The sequence below is a fragment of the Macaca mulatta genome, chromosome 1, assembly GCF_049350105.2.
Source record: "Macaca mulatta isolate MMU2019108-1 chromosome 1, T2T-MMU8v2.0, whole genome shotgun sequence".
NCBI lineage: Eukaryota > Metazoa > Chordata > Mammalia > Primates > Cercopithecidae > Macaca > Macaca mulatta.
The window spans coordinates 85692096-85719673 of NC_133406.1; the positions used below are offsets into that span (position 1 = coordinate 85692096).

General features: G+C 55.6%; 1 protein-coding gene across 1 annotated transcript in view; it reads right to left on the minus strand.

Annotated features, from left to right (window-relative positions):
* Window positions 1–310: 310 nt before the first annotated feature.
* WNT9A (Wnt family member 9A) overlaps window positions 311–27578 on the minus strand; it is a 29727-nt gene continuing 2459 nt past the window's right edge. Inside the window, exons 2-4 of the mRNA XM_015114594.3 lie at window positions 6906–7162; window positions 5778–6040; window positions 311–3599 (exon numbers count right to left, since the gene is read on the minus strand). Of these exons, the coding sequence (XP_014970080.1) occupies window positions 3117–3599; window positions 5778–6040; window positions 6906–7162 (1003 nt within the window). The 3' untranslated portion in view covers window positions 311–3116. The remainder of the gene's footprint in view (window positions 3600–5777; window positions 6041–6905; window positions 7163–27578) is intronic.

The following is a 27578-nucleotide window of genomic DNA, read 5'->3' on the forward strand; positions in this document are numbered from 1 at the left end:
AGGGTCCTCCTCCTCCCCAGGTCTTCCTCCTCCCCAGGTCTTCCTCCTCCCCAGGGTCCTCCTCTGTGCATACCCCTTCTCCCCAAAACCTCCCCCTTCCTCCTCCTCCCTGGTCCTTCCTCCTCCTCCCTGGTCCCGCCTCCCAATTTCTCCTCCTTCCCAGGCACACCTCCCCGAGTCCACCTCCTCTCCAACCCTCCTTTCTTGTCCTCCTCCTCCCAGAGGCCGACTCCTAGGCCTCCTCCTAAGGCCCTCCTCCTCGTCCCAGGCCTACAGAAGCCCCTGTGAAGGCAGCAGACTGAGATGAGGCTATAATTTAAAATACATTTATTTAGTGTTTCCATTTGTTTCTGGTTCTGTGACACAAAGCTGTTAAATAAATACATTCTCCACAGTCCCTCTGGGACAGGCCACACAGATGAGGTAGAGAAATCATTGCACGCACGGAGACTCAGAGCACAGACAGGGCCCCTCCCACCCACCCACGCCTGGCCAGAAGCCACCTGGGGGTCCAGGTCCCTTGTGGTGGGGCCCGGTGCGGAGAAGGTGGCTGGGATCCCTTGGCCAAGGAGCGGGCTGAACCCCTCCCAACAGCCCTTTCTCCTCTACTGCCCCTCGGAAGAGAAGCGCATGAAACAGGAGGCTCCGGCTGAGCGGCCTCTTCATCCAGCAAGACATTCGAATATATATTTGTATAGAAATCAACCAGCTAGCAGACATTTTTGGTCTGCCTTGTTTAAAAAAATACTTTTCTGAATATTTATGACATAGAGCTAAATGTGTTATTTGATTAAACATAAAAACCTTCCTCTGACTTGATGCCCTTTGTAGACTCAATAGTGACTGAGTGACAGTCTTGTCATGTCATGAGGGTGTGGCCAGCTATGCTGCTCAGGGTCCGGTGGATGCGGACACTGCAGAGGGCAGGGGCTACCACCCCTATCCCTTCTAGCCAGGCCTCCACGAGACCAAGGACAAACCCAGCGTCTTGTACCCACACTGTGGTCTGGGGATGCAGCTGCAGGCACATGTTGGGGTGCTCTCTGAACCACAGGAGAATAAACGTTCTTATGTACTATAACACAGGGATGGCAGAGACCCACAGCAACATAAATAGGTTTTCTTTTAAAAACACAGACCCCCCAGCTTTCTGGAGATCCATGGGACTCTGAGACACCCATTCACTCAGTAGTTCCTGTGTCCATACCAGCCACCCACCCAGAACCCAGCCACAACCATCAGGACACCCACAAGATGGAGCCCAAGGCGAGAGGCTCTGGGAACCTAAGGCACCACCATGCCACTGACAGCACAGCACGGCCAAGGTGACCACACCAGTGCGCGCGCACACACACACACACACACACACTGACCACACCAGCATGCATTTACACAACACACGCTTACGCACATTGACCACGCCAGCACACACGCACTCACGACACACACACACGGATGCACACTGACCATGCCAGCACACACACTCTCAGAACACACACTATACCCTCAAACCAAGCCAGGTCAGTGCAGGTCACCCTGTCCCCAGCACACACAACAGCAGGGCCATAACGCATGACATTCCATGGCCAGATGCGAGCCCAAGACTGCCTCTACCGGCATCTGTCCCAATCTGTCCCCCAGTGACACAGAGCAAGCAGCTTCCTCATGACATGACATGAACCAATCAAAGGGCTGCCCTGCCCCCTCACCATACCCACCCCTCCCTACCACCCCCAGCATGAGAATCTGCACCGAGCCGCCTGGAGGCTGAGCCGTCTGCCCACAGGGTGCAGGGCAGGGGCCGCCGGCTGGCCCACCATGTGGCAGTGGCTGGCTGGCATGGAGCAGGGGGAGCTGGCTTCCAGAAGCCCCAAGGGCTGTGGCCAGACGCAGGTCACTGTATTTCCTTAACTACACACATCTATCTCCATTTAGTGGTTTCAAACAACTAAGCAGATCAGAGGCAGGGTTAGGAGGGAACATGTCAGAGATGGAAGGCGGGGCCCTCCCAGATTGGGGCTTGGTCGAGAGCGGGGAGCTGCAGCTGGGGAGGTGGCAGGGATGGAGAAAATAATAATTATTATATTAGTTAAATAATCATAATAATTTAAAAGTCACTGATATTTACTCCAAAGAGAAGTGCTCAACGTCAGAGGTCGGCAGTGTCCTCCGAGCCTGGGCACCTGCACGGCCAGGCCCTGGGAGTGCAGAACAGGCTGCGTCCTCTTCTAGTGGTTTGAGTCTCTGAAGACAGTGCTGGTGTTGGGGCAGCCTGGGCCAGGCCAGTCCCCAACGGGTGGCCCACATGGAGGCCACACGGTCACCAAGGTGCATCTGCTACCCATGCCTCAGAGGAGGTGGGGAGGGAAAGCCAATGGACTGGCATGGGGAGCCACTTCCCAGGGACTGGCGTGTTAGGGATGGGAGAAAGCTCAGAAAGCATTGGTGCAATGCTCTCGGGTCAGAGGGAGGAAGCTGAGGCCCAGGGCACAAGCAAAGAGGTTGCACACGCCAGACCAGAACCAACTCCCGCCTCTGGGTCCTGGAGAGGGGGAGACACAGGGCTTGGACAGTCAACCCAGAAGACCCCTGGCACCCTGCTCCAGCTGTACACCCCAATGTGCTAGAAAAGCCCCTCAGTGCTTGCAGGTGTAGACTCCTCACACTGCGTGCATGGCCCTCACCCTGCACAGCAGGGTTGGCCAGGCCCGGGGACTCATCCCTTGCAGGTGTAGACCTTCTCACACTGTGTGCAATGCCTGCACTCTGAGCAGCGGGGCTGACTGGGCCCAGAGTCTCAGCCCTTGCAGGTGTATACTCCTCACACCATGTGAAATGCCTGTGCCATGTGCAGCAGGCCTGGCTGGGCCCAGGGATTCAGCCTTTGCAGGTGTAGGCCCATTCATGCTCTGTGCAATGCCTGCACCCCATGCAGCTGGGGCTGAGCCCAGGGACTCAGCCTATGCAGGTGTAGACCCATTCACACTGTGTGCAATGCCTGTACCCCACGCAGCTGGGCTGCTCAAGCCCAGGGACTCAGCCTGTGCAGGTGTAGACCCTTCACACCGTGTGCAATGCCTGCACCCTGTGCAGCAGGGCTGGCAGGGCCTGGGAACTCAGCCCTTGCAGGTGTAGACCTCCTCACGCTGTGTGCACTGCCTGCACTCCACATAGCAGCACCAACGCACCTGGCACTGGCAGGGCCTCGTCACCACCCGGCTCTGTGTGTTATGGCCGCGGCCGCAGCAGATGCTCTCACAGTTCTTCTCACGGTGGCATCTACGGCCAGCGGTGCCCGGGGAGAAGCGGCCGGCCAGGCAGAAGCTAGGCGAGTCGTCCAGGTGCACCAGCTCTGGAGTGCGGGGTAGCGGGTCACTGCCGCCCACCCCCGAGGCACGGCCCCGTGGTGGGGAAATGGCACCTGCCTCACCTGCCGCTTCATTGGTGGTGCTGCCCACCTTGAGTGCTGTCTCGTACTTGTGCTTCAGGTGCTTGCCCACCTCATGGAAGGGCGCCAGCTGCCGCCAGCAGGTCCGCACCGTGCATGAGCCTGATACGCCGTGGCACTTGCAGGTGGTCTCCACCCCAGCCTTGATCACCTGGCAGGAGGGCATGGGAGGGAGGGCAGTGTGAGGGCTGTGCAGGTGGGCCCAGTGAGCAGACCCTGCCCTTGATCCCCAGAGGGACCCCGCACCCCCACCCCACCTGGGCCTAGGCTCAGGCCCAGGCCCAGCCGGCAGGCATTGCCACTGCACATCTCACATCCAGCTCACTCTCCTGGCTCATGGGGCTGTCCTACCTCCTCCGGGCTGCTGACTGCCCAGGACAGAGACTCCAGGGCTGGCACCTCAGCCCCCAGGGTGGCCACCCTTGCACCTCCACAAGGGGAGGCTCCTGCCTGATGTCCACCCTGCATCGGGGGCTGCCCTCAGCAGGGGCTGGACTTTCTGCCCCCATGCCCATAATCCCAGTCCTGCCAGGACTTCATATCTGCTCTCAGCACATAGCTCGCTGGACAGGTGAGGACAAGCGTGACCTCATCTAGTGGTGTATGTGTGAGCTGACCGTGACCTCCCTACCCCTAGTATCGGGAACCAGGTGCTACTGCACATGCAGATGCGACCCCCAGCCCACCGTTGCTGAGGGTCAGCATGCTGGGAGGCCAGTGAAGGCACCGCAGGAGCAGGGAGGCCCACGCTGCGGGGGAGAGGGGCTCCTGGGGAAGAGAGAGCTCCTTATACCGTGAGAGAGAGTCCAGGCTGGCCCCAGAGCGGGATGCACCCCTCACCCACAGCAGGGAGGGCCAGGCACCTACAATCTATACTGGGAGCTGCCACAGAAGCCTGGCTGGGCCTGTCCCCTCCCAGGACTTAGGCCCCCACCTGCAAAGACAGGCCTGGTGGGGAGGTCCCTTCCCAGGTGGGACCTGAGCCAGGCGGCTCTGCTCCCACGCCAGCAGCCCCCAGGAGGGCCGGCTCAAGAAGGATTAAGAAATCCAGCCACCTCTGGCCCGGCAACCATAGTCACATTTAATGATGTTTTGCAGAGAAACCCGGACCAATTTAATTAAAATGTTGGTGACCCAGGCTCTGTGGAGCTAATGGAGCACCCTTCATGTTCCGACTTCTCATTAATCTCTTACAAAGCGGTGAAGAGGGAAAGGGGGGGTCATACACAAAGGAAAAGAAAGGGCCTTGCTTGGGGCTTGAATCTGCCTTCAAAGGCTCTCCCCTGCCCAAGAAGGTGGAAGGAGGCACAAGAGGCCCAAACAGGGGAGGCTGATCCTTCAGTAAGTGGGTGATTGGGTATTCTGACTTCTCAATCAAGTGGGGCTCAGAGCAGGGCTGGCTCTCATTACCTCACCCCTCCCCAGGCTGGGGCTCTATCTTCCCAGCCTGCCTGGCAAATGTGAAGATGAGGGCAGGAGGCAGAAATGTCCCTCAGTTTCCAACAGAGGTGTCAACCCTGCCCATCCCTGTTCAGGAACTGCAGAGATGCTGGGGGCTCTGTGCAGAGTGGGGTTACAGGTCCAGACCGGACTCCCCCAGACATGTGGACCTGGGCACTGACAGGCTGCAGGTGGCATGAAGGATGACCAGAGAGCTGGGGTCACCCCAGGCCAGCTACCCCAACAGCCAGTGGCCCCTGGAAGGGCTCAGGAGACAGCCCTTTTACCTCGAAGTCTTTAGGTCGGGATTCTGTCTCTCAGAATAGAGGCCTGGCCACAGAGAGGGCTGGTGGGGCAGAATGAGACTCCCCTGACTCGGGTGAGTGGGTTCCATACCCCTAACCCTTCCCTGGGACCCCCTGCCCACCATGCGTCCCACCTTGGTCTGTGGGGGTCACGTTTTCCTCCCACCAGTTTTGCTGACAAGCCTGCCAGCTGGCTGACAGGTGGGGCCCACAGTGCCATGATCCTGGTTAGACCGCCTAACCAAGGAGACCCTCCTGGTGGCCCCACAGGGACCGTGGGTGCCCCTCTGCAGGCAAACATGGCTAGTGCCCCGTTTGGTGGGTAGAGAGCCTTATGGGCATGAGAGGTTCCAGGACCATGGCCAGCACTGCACGGCCTCCACCCTCCTGCCGGAGGCCACTCCACTGTGTGCCTGCCCGCCCTGCTGCAGCCCCGACCCCAGCCCTGCACCCCACCCCTACCCCCCTGAGGCTCTTTCTGGCCCTCCTTCCCACCCTGCCAGTCCCACGCCCCGCCCTGCCCCCCTGATGTTCTTTCTGGCCCTCCTTCCCACCCCACCAGCCCCATGCCCCGCCCCACTTACCTTCACACCCACGAGGTTGTTGTGGAAGTCCACACGGGCTCGCAGATCCTTGCTTGACCGTCTGCCCAGGAACTCCTTGACAAACTTGCTGCTGTACTTGAGGTTGTCTCCGCAGCCCCCCCACTGCCAGGCCTCACGGTTCTCCAGGTCGGGCGCCTCATCGCAGGTACAGCGCTCCATGCGGCCCGCGCTGCATGCCTTGGCCAGTGCGTGCGTCAGGCCAGCCGAGGAGATGGCATAGAGGAAGGCAGTCTCCTTGAAGCCTGGGATTGGCAAGGGCTGGTCAGTGAGCCCAGGCTGCCCAGAGTTCCCCCTTCACTGTCCTGCAGTCAAACCACCCCAAGAGTATGAATCCCATGTGGGGGCCCAGTGCATCTTTACTGGTGCTGCACTCGGGACAGGGTGTGGGTATGCCCTGGGCACCACAGGGTAGGAAGCGCCCAGGTGTCCCCCAGGCGCAGAGCTGGCTGGGAGGAGAAACCAGAGCCCGTCATGGCCATGGCTCCCACTCCGTGGTCACAGTCTCCATCAGGGTCTCAAACCTCCCAGCCTCACCATGGGGCCATTGGAAAGTCCTGCCTGCCCTAGGCCTTGGGTCCCCAATTTTTACACAAGCTAGTGCAGTACGGTGGCACACGGCTGCAGCCCCAGCTACTCCAGAAGCTGAAGTGAGAGGGTTGCTGAAATAGGCGGTGGAGAGCCCCTGGGAGGGCGCAGGAGGAGGCCGAGGTGGGAGGGTGGCTGAAATAAGGTGGTGGAGAGCCCTCATGAGGGTGGGAAGGCAGGAGGAGAGTCTGTACAGGCAGAGCCCCCTGGGCACTGGGCCATCTGGCAGGAGCCGAGGGCTGTCGGGGCAGCACCGGGCAGCCTAGGGCCCCGTCAAAGGCGGAGTCAGCACACCCTGGCCACCAGCAACAACTGTGCCTGTGCCAAAAGCAGGGCAGGGCAGGCAGCACTCAGGGAGGTCCAGGGGCTGCCCTTTCCAGGGCCTAGGCCCAGGAGCTCTGGGCAGGCTGGGCCCAGTGACCCCAGGAGTGCAGCCTGAGAGGGGCCTCTTGGGACATGGACCAGGCCTGGGCTGCTGCCTCTGCCTGGGGCCTTCCTGAGGGCCAGGCCGGCCACACTCACCTCGCTTGAGCAGGCTGGCCCGGTAGCGGCCCTCCAGTGTGCAGTTCCAGCGCTCAAAGCGGAATTGGAACTGGCACTCAAGCGCACTCATGCTCACGGCCTCCACCAGCGTCTCTGCCACACCCGGGTCCCGGCGGCACATGCGCCGCTGCTTCCGCTCCAGCTTCAGCCGGTCGCAGGCCTTGTAGTGTGCCTGGGCGGCCGCCTCGGGCTCCAGGGTCAGCGGGAGGACGGTCAGGGGCTCGCTGCCCGTCAGCCTGGGCACAGAGAGGCCAGTGTGAGCCCAGCGCCAGGAAGCCCTGCTGGAGCCTGGCCAGGTGTCTCGGTGGCCAGGGGACAGGGGACAGGCATGTCCATCCGGGGGTGAGAGGGGCAGAAAGAATCCAGGATGAGCAGGCAGGGGAGGGGGAGGTGAGAAGGGCGTTGGCCCCCTGCACATCCATGGCCTCCACTCCAGTGAGCATGGTCGCAGCAACCACAGGGCTGTCTCTGCTGCCAACTCAACCCCCACAGTTTCAGGGAGTCTAGCTGACTCTAGCTATGCTGGACAGACAAGACCTTCACAACACACACAACATACGAAAGAGGACAGCCCCTCCTAGTGCTGTGGGCAGGGAGGAGGCTCCGGAGCCTGAATCCCAAGCTATGCCTGATGGGCATCTGCCACACCCTTCACCCTCTTCGGCCCCAACTGACCTGCAGGACCCCACCTGAGGTCCCCCTACCCTCTGCCATGACCTGCTGGGATGTCTACGGTCCTGTGGCCCCCTGCAGCTTCCCAGCACTCCTGCAGTCTATGCATATGTCCCAGGTTCTGGTTGGGGTCTCCCCACCTCAATGCCTGGGTGTGGCACTGGGAAGTGGCTCTTGGTTCTCTGACACTCTACCCTTCTCACCTCACCAAGCCTGGACATCCTCCTTTGCAGGACAGACCCCAGCTAACCCCTCCCCATAGGTCACCCCTGGGGGCCTCTGAGCTGACACACACCATCCTCCATCTTTACACGAGGCCTTGCACCAGCCCCCAGCACTGAGGATGCATCCCCAACCTCAACTGCTCCAGGAACCCGGCTCCACCCTATTGGATGCCCCCTCCCCGCAGCCCGCTGCTGGCTCACCTGCTGCTGCTGCTGCTGCTGCTGCTGCTGCTGCTGCTGGACTCACTTCACAGGGCTTCCCTCACACCCCGCCCTGGCCCAGCCCACATGGAGCCAAGGCCTTTTGGTCCTCAACCTCAAACCCTGACCCCGCCCCCATGTCACCTGTCTATCCTGGGACTGACCGAGCATGCTCTGCAGCTGTGTCAGACCTGCCAGCCCAGTGTCCCCACATGGGTGGACTGTCAGGGGCCCCAGGCACCGCCACCTCAAGCCAGACTCAGCCCCACAGCCCTTGGGAGGGCACCTGCCTGGACAGGGCCAGGGCTCGGAAGCCCCTCCCGAGAGCACCACTGGACACATGCTGCCCAACTCACCCCCAGCAGACCTCAGCAGAGAACAGTAGACTCAGAACGTTCTGGGAGCTACCGGGGTGCCAGCTTGGGAAGGCTCCCCCTACACCCTCGCATGGCCCTGCTAGACCCCACCACCCACCCAGAGGGAGTAGCTCCTGCCCAGGGGTGTGGAGGGGAGGGGCCCAAGAGGCTCCCTAGCACATCCCATCAAAGGCAAGGCCACACAGGTGACCCCTAGGCTACTGAAAGGCACCTGCCTCCAGGGCCACAGGCGCAGGCCACAGAGGGAGCAGGTAGAGGCCCCAGGAAGGACCCCACAGCCCCTCCACAGGAGCCACCCGCCTGGTGGGCGTGCTGAGATACCCTGCCCGGCCAAGCTGACGTCCTGCTCCCTAAGCTGGGGTCTGCTCCTCCAGGATGCTCAGAGCCAGCCCGAGCCCCCGTGAGCCCTCTGAGTTGAGCCAGAGTTGCAGGCAGCAGGACCTGCAACAGCCCCCCCACCAGTCAGTGAGCCACCAAGGGGCGCCACGGGGGGGGGGTCTTCACTTGGGGAGGCCATGCCCGGGATTCAAGACACACACCCATGTGCCAGGCTGCCAGGGAGTGGGTAGAGGAGGACCCCAAGGGCCCTTCTAGCAAATCCCCAAGGTCCCCGAGGCACAGGCCCCATGCAGCACAACAGGCCCCACAGGGAGGACAGGAGGGACCAGTCAGTCCTCCAAACCTGGACACTGCTGTGGGCTGAGGCTGGGAGAGGCCTGGGTGAGGGAAGGAAGTGCAGTGTACACAGGTCCCCTCAGACGCCCTAGGGGTCAGGACAGGAGCACGGGGTGGCACTGTGGGCATCCATGCACAGACACCTCCAAGCCCCAGGGCCAGATATGGGATATCCCAGGACAGCTGGGCACATAGAGCAGGACTAGGGCGGGGGGCAGGCTGGGGAGCAGGGCCAGGAAAGCCACACCTCACACACAAGGGCAGCTCGCAGGTGGAGACCTCCATCCCTAGATGGAACGACACAGCTGTGACCAGAACAGCCCTCAGGAGGACAACAGCCTTCCACCTGTGCCTCCCCCCAGGCCTGGACCCGTCAGGACCCAAGAGCCCCAAGCCACTGTCCCAGAAAACCCCTATAGCCAGGTCAGCATGGGCCCTCCACAAGCTGCAAAACCCAACTGTGGGTGTGGACAGGGGACAGGGAAAGGGGAGAGGGAAGGCACTAAGAAGAGGTGGGGGAGGGGAAAAGCAGAGGGGAGGAGAAGGAGGGGAGGAGGGTAGTGGATGAAGACAGGAGGGTGAAGGGAAGAGGGCAGGGGAGGAGGGGGAGGGGGCCCCATCTACCAGAGCCACCCCTCCCTCCCTGTCAATGGTGACTGAGGATATCAGTCTGCCCTGCCCCCTCCCTGTGGCCCACCACCTGGCCCACACTGGTCATGCTGGGGCACTGACAGCTGGTTTGACAGTGACAAGCTGAGTCCTCCAGCCTTCCCTAGGGCACTCCTGGAGCAGGCAGACAGCAGGGCAGCAAGTGTGGCTGCACCTGGAGACTCGCTGGGCAGCCCCAGGACACCCCTCTATCAGAGGCAACTCCCTAAACGCAGCTGCAGGTAACTGCCCCTGATCCAAGGACAGGCAGGGTGGGCAGGGTGGGCCATCAGCACCGGCAGAAGGGTGTGGAGGGAGGGTGGCCCCAGCCCAGGAGTGGCAAGGGATGGCCTGAGGCCCAAGGGCTACGCCCTTCCCTGTAGTAGTCACTGAATTCTGTGCTGCTCTGGCCATGGCCTTCTTAAGCTCCTGCCCCCTCATCTCTCCCACCCTTGGTGACCCCTGCCCCATGCCTCCTTCATTGTCAGGGTGGGCTCCACATGCAGCCAACTGAAGGGATTCACAGCGCCAGGGGATAAAGATCTGAGGATAAACAGGCAGACCACAGGCACCACAGGGCATGCTGGGGAATGGGGCAGGCAATCTCAGGGCCTGGGCCCAGCAGAGGAGGCCCAGACCCTCCTGACAGGCAGGGCTCTCTGTCTGCCACACGACAGAGCCACAGAAGGGCTGAAGAAGGGAGGAGTGGTTCCCAACACAACCTCAGAACAGAGAAGCTTTCTTCCGTGAGACTCAGAACCCAGAAGTCACCGAAAAGTGAATATATTTGACTACTTAAAAGTATAAAAATCTCTGCATAGCAAAAAACAAAACAGAGGCAGCGCAGAGTCCAGAGACCAAGAGACAAATTACATCTGGGGCAAATGCCTGCAACTCACACCCCAGACCAGGGGCCAGCGCTGTACACGTATGTGTGTCTGGATGCATATCTCTTCCTATAAACCAATAACAAAGGAACCGACTGAAGACAGACAAAGGGTATAAACCCACAGGCCAAGGGAAGGAAACCAACTGGCTCTTCAAACCCACGAGCCAACACTCAGCCCCACTCCAAGACATTCTCTGCCTGCTGTCCCAGCTGCTCCAGAGACCATGACGGGAGAGTTGTTTGAGCCCAAGAACTGGAGACCAGCCCAGGCAATATAGCAAGACCCCATCTCAAGAAATAAAACTATATTGATACATTATGCTTTGTTAATGAATAAGCACAAATCAAATGTCCGATGAGAATATTGTCAAGGACACGGGGAGACACTCTTCCATGGCTGGAATTCCAGACTGACATATCTAGGAATCTTTAAAAATAAACCACTGCAGTGGTCTGAATATTTGTGTCTTCTCCAAATTCGGTGTCAAACCTAACACCATCAAAGTGGTAGCATTAGGAGCTGGGACCTCTGGAAAGTGATTAGGTGATGAACAGGATTAGTGTCCTCATGGACCCCAGGCTGGGTGCAGTGGTTCATGCATGTAAACCCAGTACTTTGGGAGGCCAAGACGGGAGGATCATTTGAGGTCAGGAGCTCAAGAGCAGCCTGGGCAACATAGTGAGACCTGGTCTCTATAAAATATTTAAAAATTAGCCAGGTGCAGTGGTGCATGCCTGTGGTTCCAACTACTCAGGAGGCTGTGGCGGGGGGAACACTTGAGCCTGGGAGGTCAAGGTTTCAGTGAGCTGTGGTTAAAATAATAATAAAATAAAATATAAATAAATAAAAGGGACCCTGGAGAGACCCTTGCCTCTTCTGCCATGTGAGGACATGGTGAGAAGGCACTGTCTATGAAACAGGAAGTGCCCTCACCAGACACAGAATCTGCCACACCTTGACCTTGGCCTTCCAGCCTCCAGAGCTGTGAGCAGCATACTTCTGTGTTTTACAAGCTCCCAGGCTGTGGTGTTTTGCCGTAGCAGCCTGCGTAAACTAAGATGCCCTACAATTACAGACATAATCACATCTTTCTGGAAGCACAGACTGCACATGCATTGTACCTTCCCGGCATGCCATTCAACATAGCCTTGTTATAGGAATGTGCTGGAGACAGCAGGAGAGCAGCTGGGAACGTCAGATCCACACGCTCCGTGGCGTGTCACATGGTCCGTGAGCAGCCAGCCGTCCCATGTGAATCCATGCCAAGTCACGCCCCAGGTGTGCTCAGTGGACAAGCAGAGCCCAGCAGTGGGTGGATAAGCTCAGCAAGGGCTGCATGTGTGGGCGCGTGTTTGTGGCTGCACCGGACCAAGCAAAGACCCAAAGATGGAGGAAGCGTGTTCTTCCCCACAGAGCTGTGAGTTGTGCCGGCACACAGATGGCCTTTCCAGAATCCATAGAACTCGCTCCACACTCAGCAAATGGCACAGGCCCGGGAGGTGGGGGCTGCAGTGAGCCACAGACACACCACCACACACCAGCCTGGGTGACAGAGTGAGACCATCTAAAAACAAACTAACAAAAAAACCAGCCTGCATCACCCTGGTTTATATAAAGGTGGCAGCAGCTATCCTGGTCTTGTTCTTCATCTTCAGAGGAATGCCTTTAACATTTCAGCATGAAGCCTGACGCCCAAACACCGTTTCAGGCCACAGGGGCACCCTTTGGTTCTCAGTTGGCTAAGAACCTCTAAAAATCATAAATGGGGCCAGGCGCAGTGGCTCACGCCTGTAATCCCAGCGTTTTGGGAGGCTAAGGTAGGAGGATCACTTGAGGTCAGTAGTTTGAGACCAGCCTGGCCAACATGGTGAAACCCCACCTCTACTAAAAATACAAAAATTAGCTGGGCATGGAGGTGCATGCCTGTAATCCCAGCTACTCAGGAGGCTGAGACAGAAGAATTGCTTGAACCTGGGAGGCAAAGGTTGCGGTGAGCCGAGATCACGCCACTGCACTCTAGCCTGGGCGACAAGAGTGAGACTTCGTCTCAAAAAAAAAAAAATAATAATAATAAATAAATATCGAATGTTATCAAATGTCATCCTTACATCTTTTGAGGTATGACTTTTCTCTCTCCTTCCTTCCTTCCATCCTTCCTTCCTTCTTTCGTTTTTTTAGAGGAAAAGTGTCACACTGCCACCGAGGCTGGAGTGGGGTGGCACAATGACAGCTCATTGCAGCCTCACTGTTGCAGTGAGCTACAGAAACTGACCAATGTTCTGTGGAAGTTTGTCTTCCTGGACTCAACCTGGCCAGGATGGGCTCCATTCTTTTCTATGGGGCTGGATGTCTTCTGATAGTGTCTTCCCAGGATTTTCACATCTGCGTTTGTGATTTTCTTCTCTCTAGCTCTTCCCCTGCCTATGTGAGAGGTCTTCTGTTCAACTTTCCTAGAAGAGTTTGTATCAGATTAGAATTGTGTCTTCTTAACTGTTTGTTCTGAAGAACTGGCCATGAAGCCATCTAAGGACTGAGCTGTTCTTGGCAAAAAGATTTCCTTTCTGATCCAGTTTCTTTTTTCCTTTCTTTCTGAACAGCTTTACTGAGACATACAGGCACACCTTGGAGATGTTGTAGCTTTGGTTCCAGACCATTGCAATAAAGAGAAGGTCAGAATAAAGCAAATCATGAGTTTTTTGGTTTCCTAGTGCTTCTACAAGGTATGCTTACACTATAGTCTATTAAGTGAGCAACAGCATTATGTCTTAAAAATAATACATATGCTTTAGTTAAAAACACTGGACTGCTGAAAAAGGCTAACAATCATCTAAGCTTCATTGAGTTGTCATTTTTTCACTGGGGGAGGGTCTTGCCTCCATGCTGGTAGCTGCTGACTGATTAGCATGGTGGCTGCTGAAGTTTGGGGTGGCTGTGGAAATCTTTTTTTTTTTTTTTTATCTTTAGTAGAGATGGGGTTTCACCATGTTGGCCAGGCTGGTCTGGAACTCCTGACCTCTTGACCCACCTGCCTTGGCCTCCCGAAGTGCTGGGATTACAGGCGTGAGCCATCGCGCCCAGTCAGAAATTTCTTAAAGCAAGACAACTATGAAGTTTGCCACATCAATGGACTCTCCCTTTCATGAAAGACTTCTCTGTAGCAGGTGATGCTGCTTGATAGCGTTTTACCCACAGTGGAACTGCTTTCACAATTAGAGTCACTCTTGTCAAACCCTGCCACTGCTTTATCAACTAAATTGATGTCAATTCTAAATCCTTTGTTGTCATTTCAACAATGTACACAGCATCTTCACCAGGAGTAGATTCCATCTCAAGAAACCACTGTTTGTTCATCCATAAGAAGCAACTCGTCATCCATTCACATTTTCTCATGAGACTGCAGCAATTCAGTCCCATCTCCAGGCTCCACTGCCAATTCTCGTTCTCTTGCTGTTTCTACCACATCCGCAGTGACTTCCTCCCCTGAAGTATGGGATCCCTCAGAGTCATCCATGAGGGCTGGAATCAACATCTTCCAAACTCCTGTTCGTATTGCTGTTTTGACCTCCCATGAATCATGAATGTTCTTAAGGCATCTAGAATGGTGAATCCTTTCCAGCAGGTTTTCAATAGACTTTTCCCAGATCCATCAGAGGAATCACTGTCTGTGGCAGCTGTAGCCTTATGAAATGTCTTGAATAATAAGATTTGAAAGTTGAAATGACTCCTTCATCTGTGAGCTGGAGAATTAATGCACGTTGTGTTAGCAGGCATGGAAACAACATATATCTCCTGGCACATCTCCACCAGAGCTCTTGGGTGAACAGGACACTGCCAATGAGCAATAATACTTCCCAGGAATCTTTTTATCTGAGCAGTGGATCTCCACAGTGAGCCTAAAATATTTAGTAAACCAGGCTGGGAACAAATGTGCTGTCATCGAGGCTTTGTTATTCCATTTCTACAGCACAAGCAGAGTAGATTTGGCATAATTCTTAACAGTCGTAGAATTGTTGCAATGGTGAATGGGCACTGGCTTTAACTTAAAAGTTACCAGCTGCATTAGCCCCTATCAAGAGAGTCACCCTGTCCTTTGAAGCTTTGAAGCTAGGCATTGACTTCTCCTCTCTAGCTATGGAAGTCCCAAATAACATCTTCTTTCAGTAGAAGGTTGTTTCATTTCCACTGAAGATCTGTTGTTACTGTGGCCCCCTTCATCAGCGATCTTAGCTGGATCTGCTGGAGAGCTTGCTGCAGCTTCTCTAACAGCTCTTGCACTTTTATGTTACAGAGACAGCTTCTTTCCTTAAACCTCGTGAACCAACCTCTGTTCGCTTCCACCTTTTTTTCTGCAGCTTCCTGGCCTGTCTCAGCCTTCATAAAACTGAAGAGGGTTAGGGCCTTACTCTGAATTAGGCTTTGGCTTAAGGGAATGCTGTGGCTGGTTTGGTCTTCTATCCAGACCACTCACACTTTCCCCGTATCAGCAATAAGACTGTTTCACTTCATCGTTTGTGTGTTTACTGGAGTAGCACTTTCCATTTTCTTCAAGAACTTCCTTGCATTCACAGCTTGGCTAACTATAGCCCAGCTTCCAGCCTGTCTTGACTTTGGACATGCCTTCCTCACTAACCTAAATCATTCCTCACTTTAAAGTGAGGGATGTGCGACTCTCCCTTTCACTTGAACACTTAGAAGCCACCGTAGGGTTATTAATTGGTCTAATTTTAATATTCTTGTGTCTCAGGGAATAGGGAGGCCTGGGTAAAGGGAGAGAGATGGGGAATAGACTGTCGGTGGAGAAATGAGGACATAAAACGTTTATCAATTAAGTTTATTGTTTTACATGGGCATGGCTCACAGCACCCCATAATACGATAGCAACAGCAATGATCACTGACCACAGATCACCATAACAGATATAATCATAATGAGAAATTTTGAAATATTGCAAGAATTACCAAAATGTGACACACAGGCAGAAGTGAGCACACGCTGTTGGAAAAATGGCCCCAAAGGATGTGCTTGTGGCAGGGCTGCTACTAACCCTCCACATGCAATGGCACTACAGAGCCAAGCACAGTGGAGCAGGGTCAGGCTGCAGCTCACACACCACAAACTCACCCACTGCAAGATTCACTGTGTATTCACCAATACGGGCAACAATCACCACAGTCAGATGCAGGGCCTGCCACCTCCTCAGAAACTTCCCCAGCCCTGATCCGCTTTCTGTCTTGATGGATTTGCCTATCCTGGATATTTAAGTGGAATCACACAGCATTGACCTTTTGTGGCTGGCTTATTTCACCCAGCACAATGTCCTCAAGGTTCATCCCGGCTGCAGCCTGTGTCAGAATATCCCTCCTCTTAAGGGTGAATCCTATTCCATTGTGTGGACGGAACACGTTGTGCTCATCCATTCATGTGCTGAGAGGCACGTGGGTTGTTCCATTTTCCAGCTTTCATACCTGATGCCGCTATGAACATTCACACATGTGTTTGTGTGGACATATGTTTTCACTTCTCTTGGGTATACACCTGGGAGTGGAGCTGCTGGGTCACAGGGAAACTCTATGCTTAATCCCTTGGAGACTCAGATGTTTTCCAATGTGGCTGCACTTTATATTCTCAATGCCCCATTTTCTTTAATTATTATAGGATTAATGAATATTTCTGTATCTTGACTTAGTTTCTATTACTTTTCTTTTTTGGTTTTGCCAGTTTCATCTAAATTTTCAGATTTATTGTCATGATTCTGTTAATTGCTTTCTCCTGTTTTTGTCCAAAGAATCTGTAGGGATTCCCCTAGACACGAAACTAATCCAATGAGCCTCATCTTTACTGGATTAGTCTCAGATATTTCCAAGAAGTGAGCTGTCATCTCTACGGCATGTCTACTCTTATGTAATTACTGTTGGCACTATTTCCAACGTCTTCCTTCTATTTCCTTTCATGTTGGCCTGCAGTTCTCTCTCTATCTTCTCAACAGTACTGTGCGTTCTAGTTTCTCTCCTCTTCTAAAATGCACACTTAAAGCTATCACTGTTATCATTTCAGTTGCTCCTAAATTGCAGCCTCAGTCACAACTTCAGGTCATGATGCAAAGCCTGAGTCACAACCTCAGGGAGCTCTACAAAGCCTGAGTCATAGCTCTAGTTCACCATACAGAGCCTGAGTCATAGCCTCAGGTCAGCTCAAGCTGATCATAGTAGGGGCCGTGACCCCAGTCACAATCTTAGGTCACCATAGAGAGCCTGAGTCACAGACTCAGGTCACTATAGACAGCCTGGGTCACAGCCCCAGTTTACCACATAGAGCCTAAGTCACAGCCCCAGTTCACCATACAGAGCCTGAGTCACAGCCCCAGTTCACCATACAGAGCTTGAGTCACAGCTCAGTTTGCCATACAGATCCTGAGTCACAGCCCCAGTTCACCATACAGAGCCTGAGTCATAGCCCCTGTTCACCATAGCAGACAGAAACTGTGGCCCCAGCCACAGCCTCAGGTTGCCAAGCAGACCCCAGATCACACCCCCAGTTCACATACAGAGCCTGAATCACAGCCTCAGTTCACTATACAGAGCCTGAGTCAGACTTGGTTCACACACAGAGCTTGAGTCACAGCTCCGGTTCACTATAATGGGGACTGTAACCCCAGTAACAGCCTAGGTTTCTGGTTGCCATAGAGAGCCTGAGTCACAATCTCAGGCTGCCAGAGACCAAGTCACAGACTCAGGTCATGCTGCAGAGCCCGGTTCACCATCTGGCCCTCTCCTCCTTCTTCTCTCAAGATTCCCTCTGTGCCCTAAGCCCTCTGAGTTGGTGAGTTCTCTCCCTTCCTCTAACATTCTATATCCTCCATCCTTGGAGTGTCTCTTACAGGGAAATTAGACTAAGCCCCTAACCACACTCCAATCAACCCAGCCTTTCGCCTGGAGCAGTTCATCTCCTAGGGTCTGGGGCCTCAGTTTACCCTCTTGTCTCATCCTTTCTGTTGACCATGCCTGTCCTGGGTTTTTTCATCCTCTTTTCCTCTTTTTGGGTTTTTTGTTTTGTTTTGTTTGTTATTCCACATTTTCCCTCTGCTCATCTGAAGTTGCATAGTCTTTTTTGTAATTTCCACGGTCACCTTCAATGCTATACCATGTGTCTGTGACCTACCTAAGCCTGATGCTGGTCAGTGCCTTCTCTACCTGGGCAGCACAGGGCCAGAGAACACATTCCCATCAACGCTCCCGCCCTGAGTTATGCACTAATTGCGTGTTTTATCTCCGTTTGGGGGCCCAACAAGACACTGTTTTATCAGTCAGCACTCCCTCCATGGCACCTTCAGAGCCCATGCTCTGCCCTCACTCCTTCCTGCATCTTGTTATGCAGCAGTGCCTCTGCCTCCTGAGGTCAGTGCCAGCTTGTTGGTGTCCTCGCGCCTCATCTGTATTCTGCTTTCTCAGACAGTTTTTATGATTCTCTGTCTTCAATGTTGTGCAGTTTTTCTTTTTCTTTTCTTTCTTTTCTTTTTTTTTTTTTGAGACGGAGTCTTGCTCTGTTGCTCAGGCTGGAGTGCAGAGTGCAGTGGTGCCATCTGAGCTCACTCCAACTTCCACCTCCTGGGTTCAAGCGATTCTCCTACCTCAGCCTCCCAAGTAGCTGGGATTACAGGCACCTGGCACCACGCCTGGCTAATTTTTTTGTATTTTTAGTAGAGACAGGTTTTGTCATATTGGCCAGGCTGGTCTCAAATTCCTGACCTCACGTGTTCCACCTACCTTGGCCTTCCAAAGTGCTGGGATTACAGGCCTGAGGAACTGCACCTGGCCACCCAGGTAATTTTTGTATTTTTAGTAGAGATGGGGGTTTCACCATGTTGGCCAGATTGGTCTCAAACTCCTGACCTCAGGTAATCCACCCACCGCAGCCTCACAAAGTGCTGAGATTACAGGCATGAGCCACTGCACCCACTCTTTTTTTTTTTTTTTTTTTTTTTGAGACAAGGTCTTGCTCTGTTCAGGCTGAAGGGCAGAGGGCAGTGGCGCTATCTTGGCTCACTGTAGCCTCCACCTCCAGGACTCAAGTGATCCTCCTTCCTCAGCCTCTCAAAGTGCTGGGATCACAGGCATGAGGCACTGTGCTCAGCATGCTGTGTGCTTCTAATGTGTCATGTTCCAGGGTGAACTTATTTTACTTTCTGCCTGGGAAGACACTGGGCTTCTGGAATCTTCTTTACATCTTTATTCAATTTCAGAACACTTTCATCCTCTCCCCTCATACATATCAGCCCTGTCCCACTCCTGCACCCTTCTCAGCCACCTCCAGCATGGCCTCCCCATGTTGCCGAGGTGTCCTGCCCTCTGTCTGACATCTCACCGCCTCTCTGGTACACTCTGGGTAATTTCTTCTGACCTATCTTCCAGTGTGCTAATTCCCTTCAGCTGTTTCTAATCTGCTTTTAAATCAGTCCATTACTTACTTTTTTCCCCCTCTAGCTCTATTTGGTTTTTCCAAACTTGCTGGGTCAGTCTTTGTGGTTTTCTGAGCCTTGCAGCCATCCCCAAGTGTCTTCCTTCCTAATGGAGGAGCGAGCGAGGAGAGCTGCTGCACTCAGCACCGCTGCTCTGCTTCCTGGGCTGCAGCTGTCTTTTTGAGGCCCCCGTTGTGTTTCTGTGCAGGCCTGGTTAGCTCTGACCCCGGGTTGCTCACTGTACTGAAGAAACAGTTGGCAGAAACAAGTTGAAGGAGAAGATAAAGGTACTACAGTAGGTGGAATGATGTGCCCACCAAATGTGTCTAACGGAACCTCAGTCAGGGGCCTTATGTGGAATAACAGGCATTGCAGAAATAACTGAGATAAGGATCTCAAGGCAAGATCATCCCAGACACGGTGGGCTCTAAAGCCAGTGGAGGCTGTCCTTATAAGAAAAAGGAGAAGACAGAGAGGCAGACGAGAGGGCCACGTGAAGATGGAGGCAGGGTATAAAGTGGCTCAGTCACTGGCCAAGGAGCCCCACAGTTCACAACCATCACTGGCAGCTGGAAGACGCAGGAAGGACCCTCCCCTCAAGCCTCCGGAGGGGCATGGCCCTGCAGATGCCATGATTTCAGACTTCTGGCCTCCAGACCTGAGACAGAAGTCCTCTCATTTCAGGTCAGCCAGTCTGTGGTGCCTGACAGCAGCCCCAGGACACTAGCACAGATTTTGGAAAGGATCTCATTATGTGTACACCAGCCAGGCTTCTAGGGCCATCTGCAGTCCCAGAGTCAAGCCACCCAAAATCCAGCATGAGGCCAGGGCCCGGGACCACACCGGTGACTCAGACCTCGGTGCACACATGGTGGCTGTGCCCTGCCCTGGGGGCCACCTGGGGCTGTGGGAGGGTCTCCTCTGAGTACTCTCTCCTTAGCGGACCCCGGCCTTTACTATGCACCCTCATCCCATGAGACCAAACCAACCTCACGCTTTCTTGTTCAGCATCTCTTCTTGCTATTTCTAGGGATCCCCACCATCTATCCATTTCATCAGCTCTTTGACACTTACAAAGTTAAATACACACACACACATGCACAAAGACAAAAACACACCCACACAACCCCCCACACACAGATACACCCATACACAGACACACGTGTATACATACACCCATACAAACCCATAAACCCATACACACACATACAGATATACCCATACACACACCCATACAAACTCATACACACAGACACACACATAAACACATGTACAGGAACAAACACACCCACATAAACCCCCTTACACACACACAGACACACCCATATGAATCCATAAACCCATATACACAGACACATGCATACACACATGCACAGGAATGAACATACCCACACAAACCCCCCATACACACAGATATACCCATACACACATGTGTACACACAGACACACCCATACACACATGTACACAGACACACCCATATGAACCCATAAACCCATAGAGATGCACACATAAGCACATGCAGACACAAAACCCCCCCATATGCATACATGTATACACACATGCACATGTCCATCCAAACCCAAACACACATACATGCACACACACAAACATATACATGCATGTACACACATAAGATCCATGTAAAAATTCAGCTTTAGTTGTTTCAAGCAGAAAAGCCTCTAAGTCTTGTGGGTCTGTTGCTGAAAACGGGCATCTATGCTCTCCAGTGTCTCGTGTCTTCATGTCCTAAATTACCTGGTGAGTGTGTTTTTGACTCTGCTACACCGGCAGGAAACCGAGGTTCAGGGGATTAAACAGTGTGGTGGCCCGTGTAGCCCGTGAGTGCGGAGGCAGGGCTGGGACCTGAAAGCGGCCTCTGACCTGACTACACCCCTGCCAGGCCCAAGGCAGCACCAGTTCGTGACTGCTCTCCCCAGTGAAGGGCCCGGATGACGATGGCTCCACGGGACACCCATACCCCTCAAGCCTCAGCCACCTCCCACCTCTGGCTATCGTTCCAGGTGCAGCCATGGAACAAAGAGAGGAGAGAAGGAAGATCTCTCAACACCCATACGTGGCTGCAGCTGCCATGCCACAGGGCACACAGAACGGTTCCATGCTGCAGATGGGGCTGCAGACAGTGCTGGTCTCAGGGACCATGGGGGAGGTGGCTCTGAGGAGTGGTGACCTGGCCATCTCCTTGAGCCCTGGAGGCTGGCCGGGGTGGTCAGCACTGACCCCTACAGAAGCTCTGTAGAGACCATTCTCCAGCCCCACAGAAACGGAGCTTAGCACTCATGGTGCTGAGTCTGGGGACGTCCCCCTACTCCTCGGGCTGGGCCTGATGCTCCCATGTCCTGGCTGCTTGGGGATCGGGCCACCCTGGGAGGACCCAGACACTCAGACACCTTGCCCTGTGCCTGAGGGTAGCCAAGTGGGCCTTGTCCCCAGAGAGAACCCGAGACACCCAGGGATAGCCACCACATACTACCCAGTCCCTAAAGTCACAGGCTCCTTCCAGCTCCCAGCACAATAGACAAGAAATCCTGCGGAGGGAGCACACATCACCAAGGCTGGCCTCTGACCTCCCTGCCTCCTGCCAGCACGTCTGGCCACTCTGACCGGGACCCAGCTCTCTTCCCCAGGCTGGGGCGGAGGGAGAGGAGACTGCAGTTCCAGAAGCCACAACGCCCCGCCAGCAAAACCTCAGTCCTGCCAGACAGCATTTAATTTCTGTGTGAAACAAAATCAAAACAAATTCTAGCACTGAGAAACCGGGGCTGAGATCAACTCTCCACCCTCCCCATGGTCTGCAAATCAACCCAGCCCGAGCCCAGCTTCCAGCCTAAGCATGTCTACTGTGTCCCTCAGGGCTGCAATGCCACCAGAGCCCAGTTGCACCCAGCAGGAAGTGGGGCACATGCCTCAGGGATGGCAAGCATGGCCCGTGCAGATGCCCAGGTGCCCGTCAGGCAAGGAATCCTCGGGCCTGACAGAAACACCCCCCCTCCACCCTGCTGAAAGCACCGTGTCCCATGGCAGCCCCTGGAATAAGCCCTGCCCTGTCTGTGTCTGCAGCACCCATGAGGTCCCCCAAACCAGACCACAGAGGCCAGCCAGGCTCCCCCAGGCCACTTGGGCTGACTGCCCTTTTCTGGGGCAGGACCCTGGACCCCAGAGGGGGCACAGCTGGTCTGTGGGCTGCAAGACAGGAAACCAAGGCTGCGCACGGGACCCCTGGGGGAAAGTTGAAGAGCAGAAGCTTCCAGAAGGCCTCTGTGCTCAGTGACCACAGCCCCCCATGGCCTTCCCAGACAGCCGCAGACCCACACAACTGGTCAGAAGGACAGGGAGAGCCACACAACCTTCCAGCGGCCACCAGTGTCACCTCCCACACTGTCATCCCCTCTGGAGCTCACTCTCCTTGTGGGTATCACAGAGGGGGCATCCCAAAGTCCACCTGGCTCCTCTCCCCACACCACAGTGACCCCAGGACTGCCGCCTCTGTCCCCATCTGGCCAGGAGGGACGCCGGCCCTGACGTTCTCCAGCTCTGGGAGGCTCTGGCAGTGGCTCCTCCTGGGCCAGACCTCCAGCCCACTTCCCCTGGCTGCACTGACCTCAGGTATCGCTAAAAAAAACAAACGCAGCTTGCGGCTTGCCTTTTTCCATCATCCTGTCCGGCCACTGGTCCTGAGGTGCTACAGCTGCCAGCTGGACAGCTGGGCTTCCTCTGGCGGGCAGTGGCGCCCAGCCAGCCAGGACCATGCCGGGAGGGGGACAGGCTCCAGGCAGAGCCCAGGCTGCAGGTCATGGAGCTGGGGCAGCCCAGTGCCACCCAGGTCAGCGGGCACAGCTAGACCGTCCCCAGCCACCTGCCACCCTGCCCGGCCTGGCCCATGGATGCGCTTGAATATGACCCCTGAAGGAAAACCAGGGTCACATCCCCGCCAGGGCTGCACTCCGCATGGTTGCTCTGGTGTGGCCATCAACACCTGGCCTACCATCCACACACGGGAAGGTGCGGCAGCCTGGCAGCGGCAGGTCTGCATTGCACTACGTCTGGCCACAAGTGCAGACATAGCCCTGCCAGAGTCAGGGTCCTGTAGGACCCAGGGCTGGGCTGTCAGGTGAATGAGGGACACAGATCTACCTGGCAGAGAGAGCCTCAGGCTTGAGGGAGTCTTGGGGTAGGGGGGAACACAGAATACAGCTTGGAGAAGACCCCACAGGGACCTTTCTGGCCAATCCCAGAATTAAGTGACCAGGGAGAGAAGGATGCATCTGAGGAGACTCCATGGGAATCCTCCTGGCTGACCCCAGAGTTGAGCAACCAGGGAGAGAAGGATGCATCTGAGGAGAACACAAGGGGACCCTCCTGACTGACCCCAGAGTTGAGCAACCAGGGAGAGAAGGATGCATCTGAGGAGACTCCATGTGGACCCTCCTGGCCAACCCGAGAGCTGAGTGTGCAGGGAGAGAAGGAGGCATCTGGGCAGTCACTGGGCTTCCTGCAAGAAGCGGCAGCCCGGGCCGACCTCGAGGGACAGGAGAGGCCCTGGGAGCACAGGGGAGATGGCACTGCTGTGCCCTAAGGGCCTCACCTGACCCTCAGGGTCGGCCCCATCAGAGGTCAACTTCCAGCCAGAAGGCATGGGGTCTGCAGAACCCCCATTCGTGGCCGGCCTTCTGGGTTCTGGGAGTCTGGCTCAGTCCCCAGTCCCAGACACTCCTGCGGGTGCCACCCTGCTCCCAGACAACTGCGCTGGTCCTGACCCCGCCACCCAGCACAATGCACAAAGGGAGCCCGTGCCGCAGCCGGGATCAGGTGGCGTGACCGAGGCCTGTCAACAGATGTCGCTTTCCCACAGCCCCCACCCTCCCACAGGCATTACCTCCTCCCTGCCCAGGTGTCCAGAGCCTCCGGGAGGTATCCGTGCCTGTGCGCTCTTTCCTAGGGGAAGAGTCACCCACACGCTTCTTCGATGGCCAAACCCCAGAGCAGGGCACCCCTAGCCCGGGCCACCCAAGCAGCCGGCGGAGGGTCCCAGGCTAGGGCAGGCACTGGGGCCCTCTGCAGCCTGCAGCAGGGCGGGAGCAAGATGAGGCCAGCTGTCTCCCCATCCACGCGTCCGCCGGCTGTGGGTAGGACATCTGCTCCCTCAGCTGTGGCAGGCCAGGCGCTGCTGCTCCGTCCTCACCACACACCCTTCACACCCTCCAGGGAGCCAGGATCCCTAAGCAGGTGGGGCAGGGAGGGGCTGGTGGTTCCGAGGCCCCTGGGTGCAGAGCAGGAGGGAGGAAGGCCACCAGCGCCTGCAGGGGCCATCAGGCTGACACTCCAGGCCCTCCCACTTACGGCCCCACTGTCCAGGAGCCAGGTAACTGGGTCCCTCTACTGGCCACTGGGGTCACAGGCCAGGAGTCCTGGAGAAATGCCCCCACTTTCCACTGCCCCTGTCCTCTCTTCTCCATGCTAAGAAGTCCCCAGGGAGTTCCCTGGCTCCCAGGGCCCCTCCCCTCAGCCCTCTGCTGAAGTCTGCCCCACTGAGCCACTTCCACGATCTCTCGAAACAAGGCAGCTGCCTGGCCCCTTTCCTCCCTGCCCTTCTGGCCCTCCAGAGCATGCTGTGTGGCCTTTCTTCCTGATGCCAGGCCCCATGTGCTTCCTGGGGTGTCCTAAGTTGTTGGAGGGGGCGGGTCTCCAGGACAACACCTGCCCAAACCTAAGACTGAGCTCTCAGCTGCTCCAAACCCTCTGGCCCACAGTGCTCAGAGCACCTGACCCAGGCCCCAGCTAAGGGGTCACCCCAGACCCCATCTTCCTGCCAGCCCCTTCCCAAGCTTCTCTTGCCCACCACACAGCCCCATGATTCCACACCTCAGGCCCACTCCTCTTTCTCCAGCCCTGCCAGGGACCCATAGGTGCCCCTCAACCGGGCAGCCAGCTGTACCCCAGGCCTGGTGCACAGAGAGGCAGAGCCATGGGACCAGGCAGGGCATGTCCTGCCCACAGCTGGCGGCCTCCCTCTTTGACCCTGTGGGGTCTGATGTTGGCACTAATGTGAGAAACACATCCCCTCCCCACACCCGTGACAGCAGCCTCTCCGTAGCCTCCTCTGAGAGTCCCTTGAGCACCCAGAACTGCCCCACACCAGGCTCCAGGAAACAGGGGATGTCCTGGCTGCCCCCACCCACCCAGTAGGGCTGCCAGGGTGTCACCGGCTCCTTGTGCAAGGGTAAGAGCACCCACGGGCTCACAGTTCTAGAGACAAGGTTCTCCTCAGTCCAAGGAGAGATCCAGAATATATAAAGAGCTCTCATAACTCAACAGGAGAAAGACAAGCAGCCCCACTAAAAACAGGCAAAGGAGCTGCATGGACATTCTCCAAAGAAGACCCATGGCCCATGAGGCCATGAAAGGATGCTCAGCGCCACTGGCCACCTGACAAATGCAGTCAGAGCCACACAAGGTGCCATTCCACACCCACTAGGATGGCTGCAGTAGAAAATAAAACAGAAAACCAGTGTTGGCAAGGAAGTGGAGAAACAAGCCTTTGTGTGCTGCTGGCAGAAATGTAAAATGCTGCATCCAGAAGACAGTTTGGCAGGGCCTCAAAAACCTAAATGCAGGCGGGGAGTGGGGGCTCACGCCTGTAACCCCAGCACTTTGCAAGGCTGAGGCGGGAGATCACTTGAGCCCAGGAGTTCAAAATCAGCCTGGACAACACAGCAAAACCCTGTTTCTACAAAAAACAAAATTAAAAAAAATTAGCCAGGAATAGTGGCTTGTGCCTGTGGTCCCAGCTACTTGGGATGCTGAGGCGGGAGGATGGTTGAGCCTCTGAGGTGGAGGCAGCAATGGGTCTCATCACATCGCTGTACTCCAGCCTGGGTGACACAGCAAGACCCTGTCTCAATAAAACAAAACAAAAACAAAAACATCACATGCAGAGTTACCATGTGACCCAGTACCTCCACTTCTAGGTAAGTACCCCAAGAACTGAAAACACACACATACACAAAACCCCACACACCAATGCTCACAGCAACATTATCCATCATAGCCAAATGGTGGAAGCGATCCAGATGTCCGTCAACTAATGAACGGGTCAAAAAGTCTCTCGGAGAGTCTTCCAGTCGAGTCTAACTCAGTCGTAAGAAAGAAGGCAATACTGACGCGTGCTACAACAGCGATGCTGAGTGAGAGAAGCCAGGCGCGGAGGCCACACAGCATAGGATTCCATTTCTAGGAAACGTCCAGGACAGGCAGACCCGTGGAGAAAGAACGCAGACGAGTGGTTGCCAGGGACTGGGGGAGGGGAACGGGTAGTGACTGCCTAATGCGTATGAGGTTTCTGGGGTGAGGAAAATGTTCTGGAATTAAACAGTGGTAAGAGCTGCACGGCCTGGTGAATGAGGTACTCAAAATCACAGGGCTGTATACTAGAAGAGTGGATTTTACAGGACGTGAGTTACAGCCAATAACAAAAATCCTCGGCCAGCCCTGAGGCCCACCAGGCGCCCAATTCACAGTGGTCACTCCCTCCAGCCTGGCTTCTGGACCAGTTCCAAGCACCTTTCCAGCCCAATGGCTGGCTCTGGGGCCACGGCCGGGGGCACCTCAACAATCCCTCAGTGCCTGCCTTGGTCATGCCTCTTCCAGGCAGGCCTCCAGGCTACTGAGGCCCAGAGAAGGGGGCAAATTGGCAGGGCCTGGCCTCCCACCATCATGCCCCCCAAAGTAGCCTGCAAATGTTTCCTGAGTGATGTAAACTGCAAGGGCCATCACCATAAAACAGCCTCAGGGTCTTTAAAGAAGAACTCCAGTAGGAAGCCTCAGCCCTCATCCCGAGCCAGCCTGGGACCCCTAAGGAAAGGGCTGCAAGCTGCCAGGGAGCCAGACAGCCTAGCAGCCAGAGGTGGGGGTCCAAGCGCCGCTGGGCAGTAACAGCCCCCAGGCCCAGGCCCAGCCCTGACTCTACATCCAGAGGGTCTGAGCCCAGCAGAGCAGCAGTCCTGGCGTCTAATCCGGAACTATCATCTCAGCTGAGACCACAACCCAGCAAGGGTGAATCGAGAGAGGCCTCCCAATGGAGGACAAACCACGTTCTCAGACCACCACCAGGCCCACCCTCTTACAGTAACCTCGGGGAAAGGGTCTGAGTCTGCACCCCAAGCCCTTCCTATGACCTCAGGCTGGCCTTCCTGCTTACCCCTCTGTCTAGAAGGGCTTGGGGCCAGGCCAGTGAGGAGGCACAGGGACACAGCTATGGGAGAACCAGATGGAAATGCCACCTGCTAGCCATGCCAAGGTGCAGGGCCAGGCCAATGGGGAGCCTCTTCCCCACAGGGGGTCCAGCCTGGTGGCCAGAGGCTTCTAGGAGGGCAGCAGACGCCAGCCAGGGTTGGGTTGCAGCTCAGGGAGCAGGCAGGGAGGGCTCCCATGGGTCCACGTGACCCTCCCCCAGGCCAGCCTCTCCTCTCCGGGTTCCTGAGCTGTAACTGGA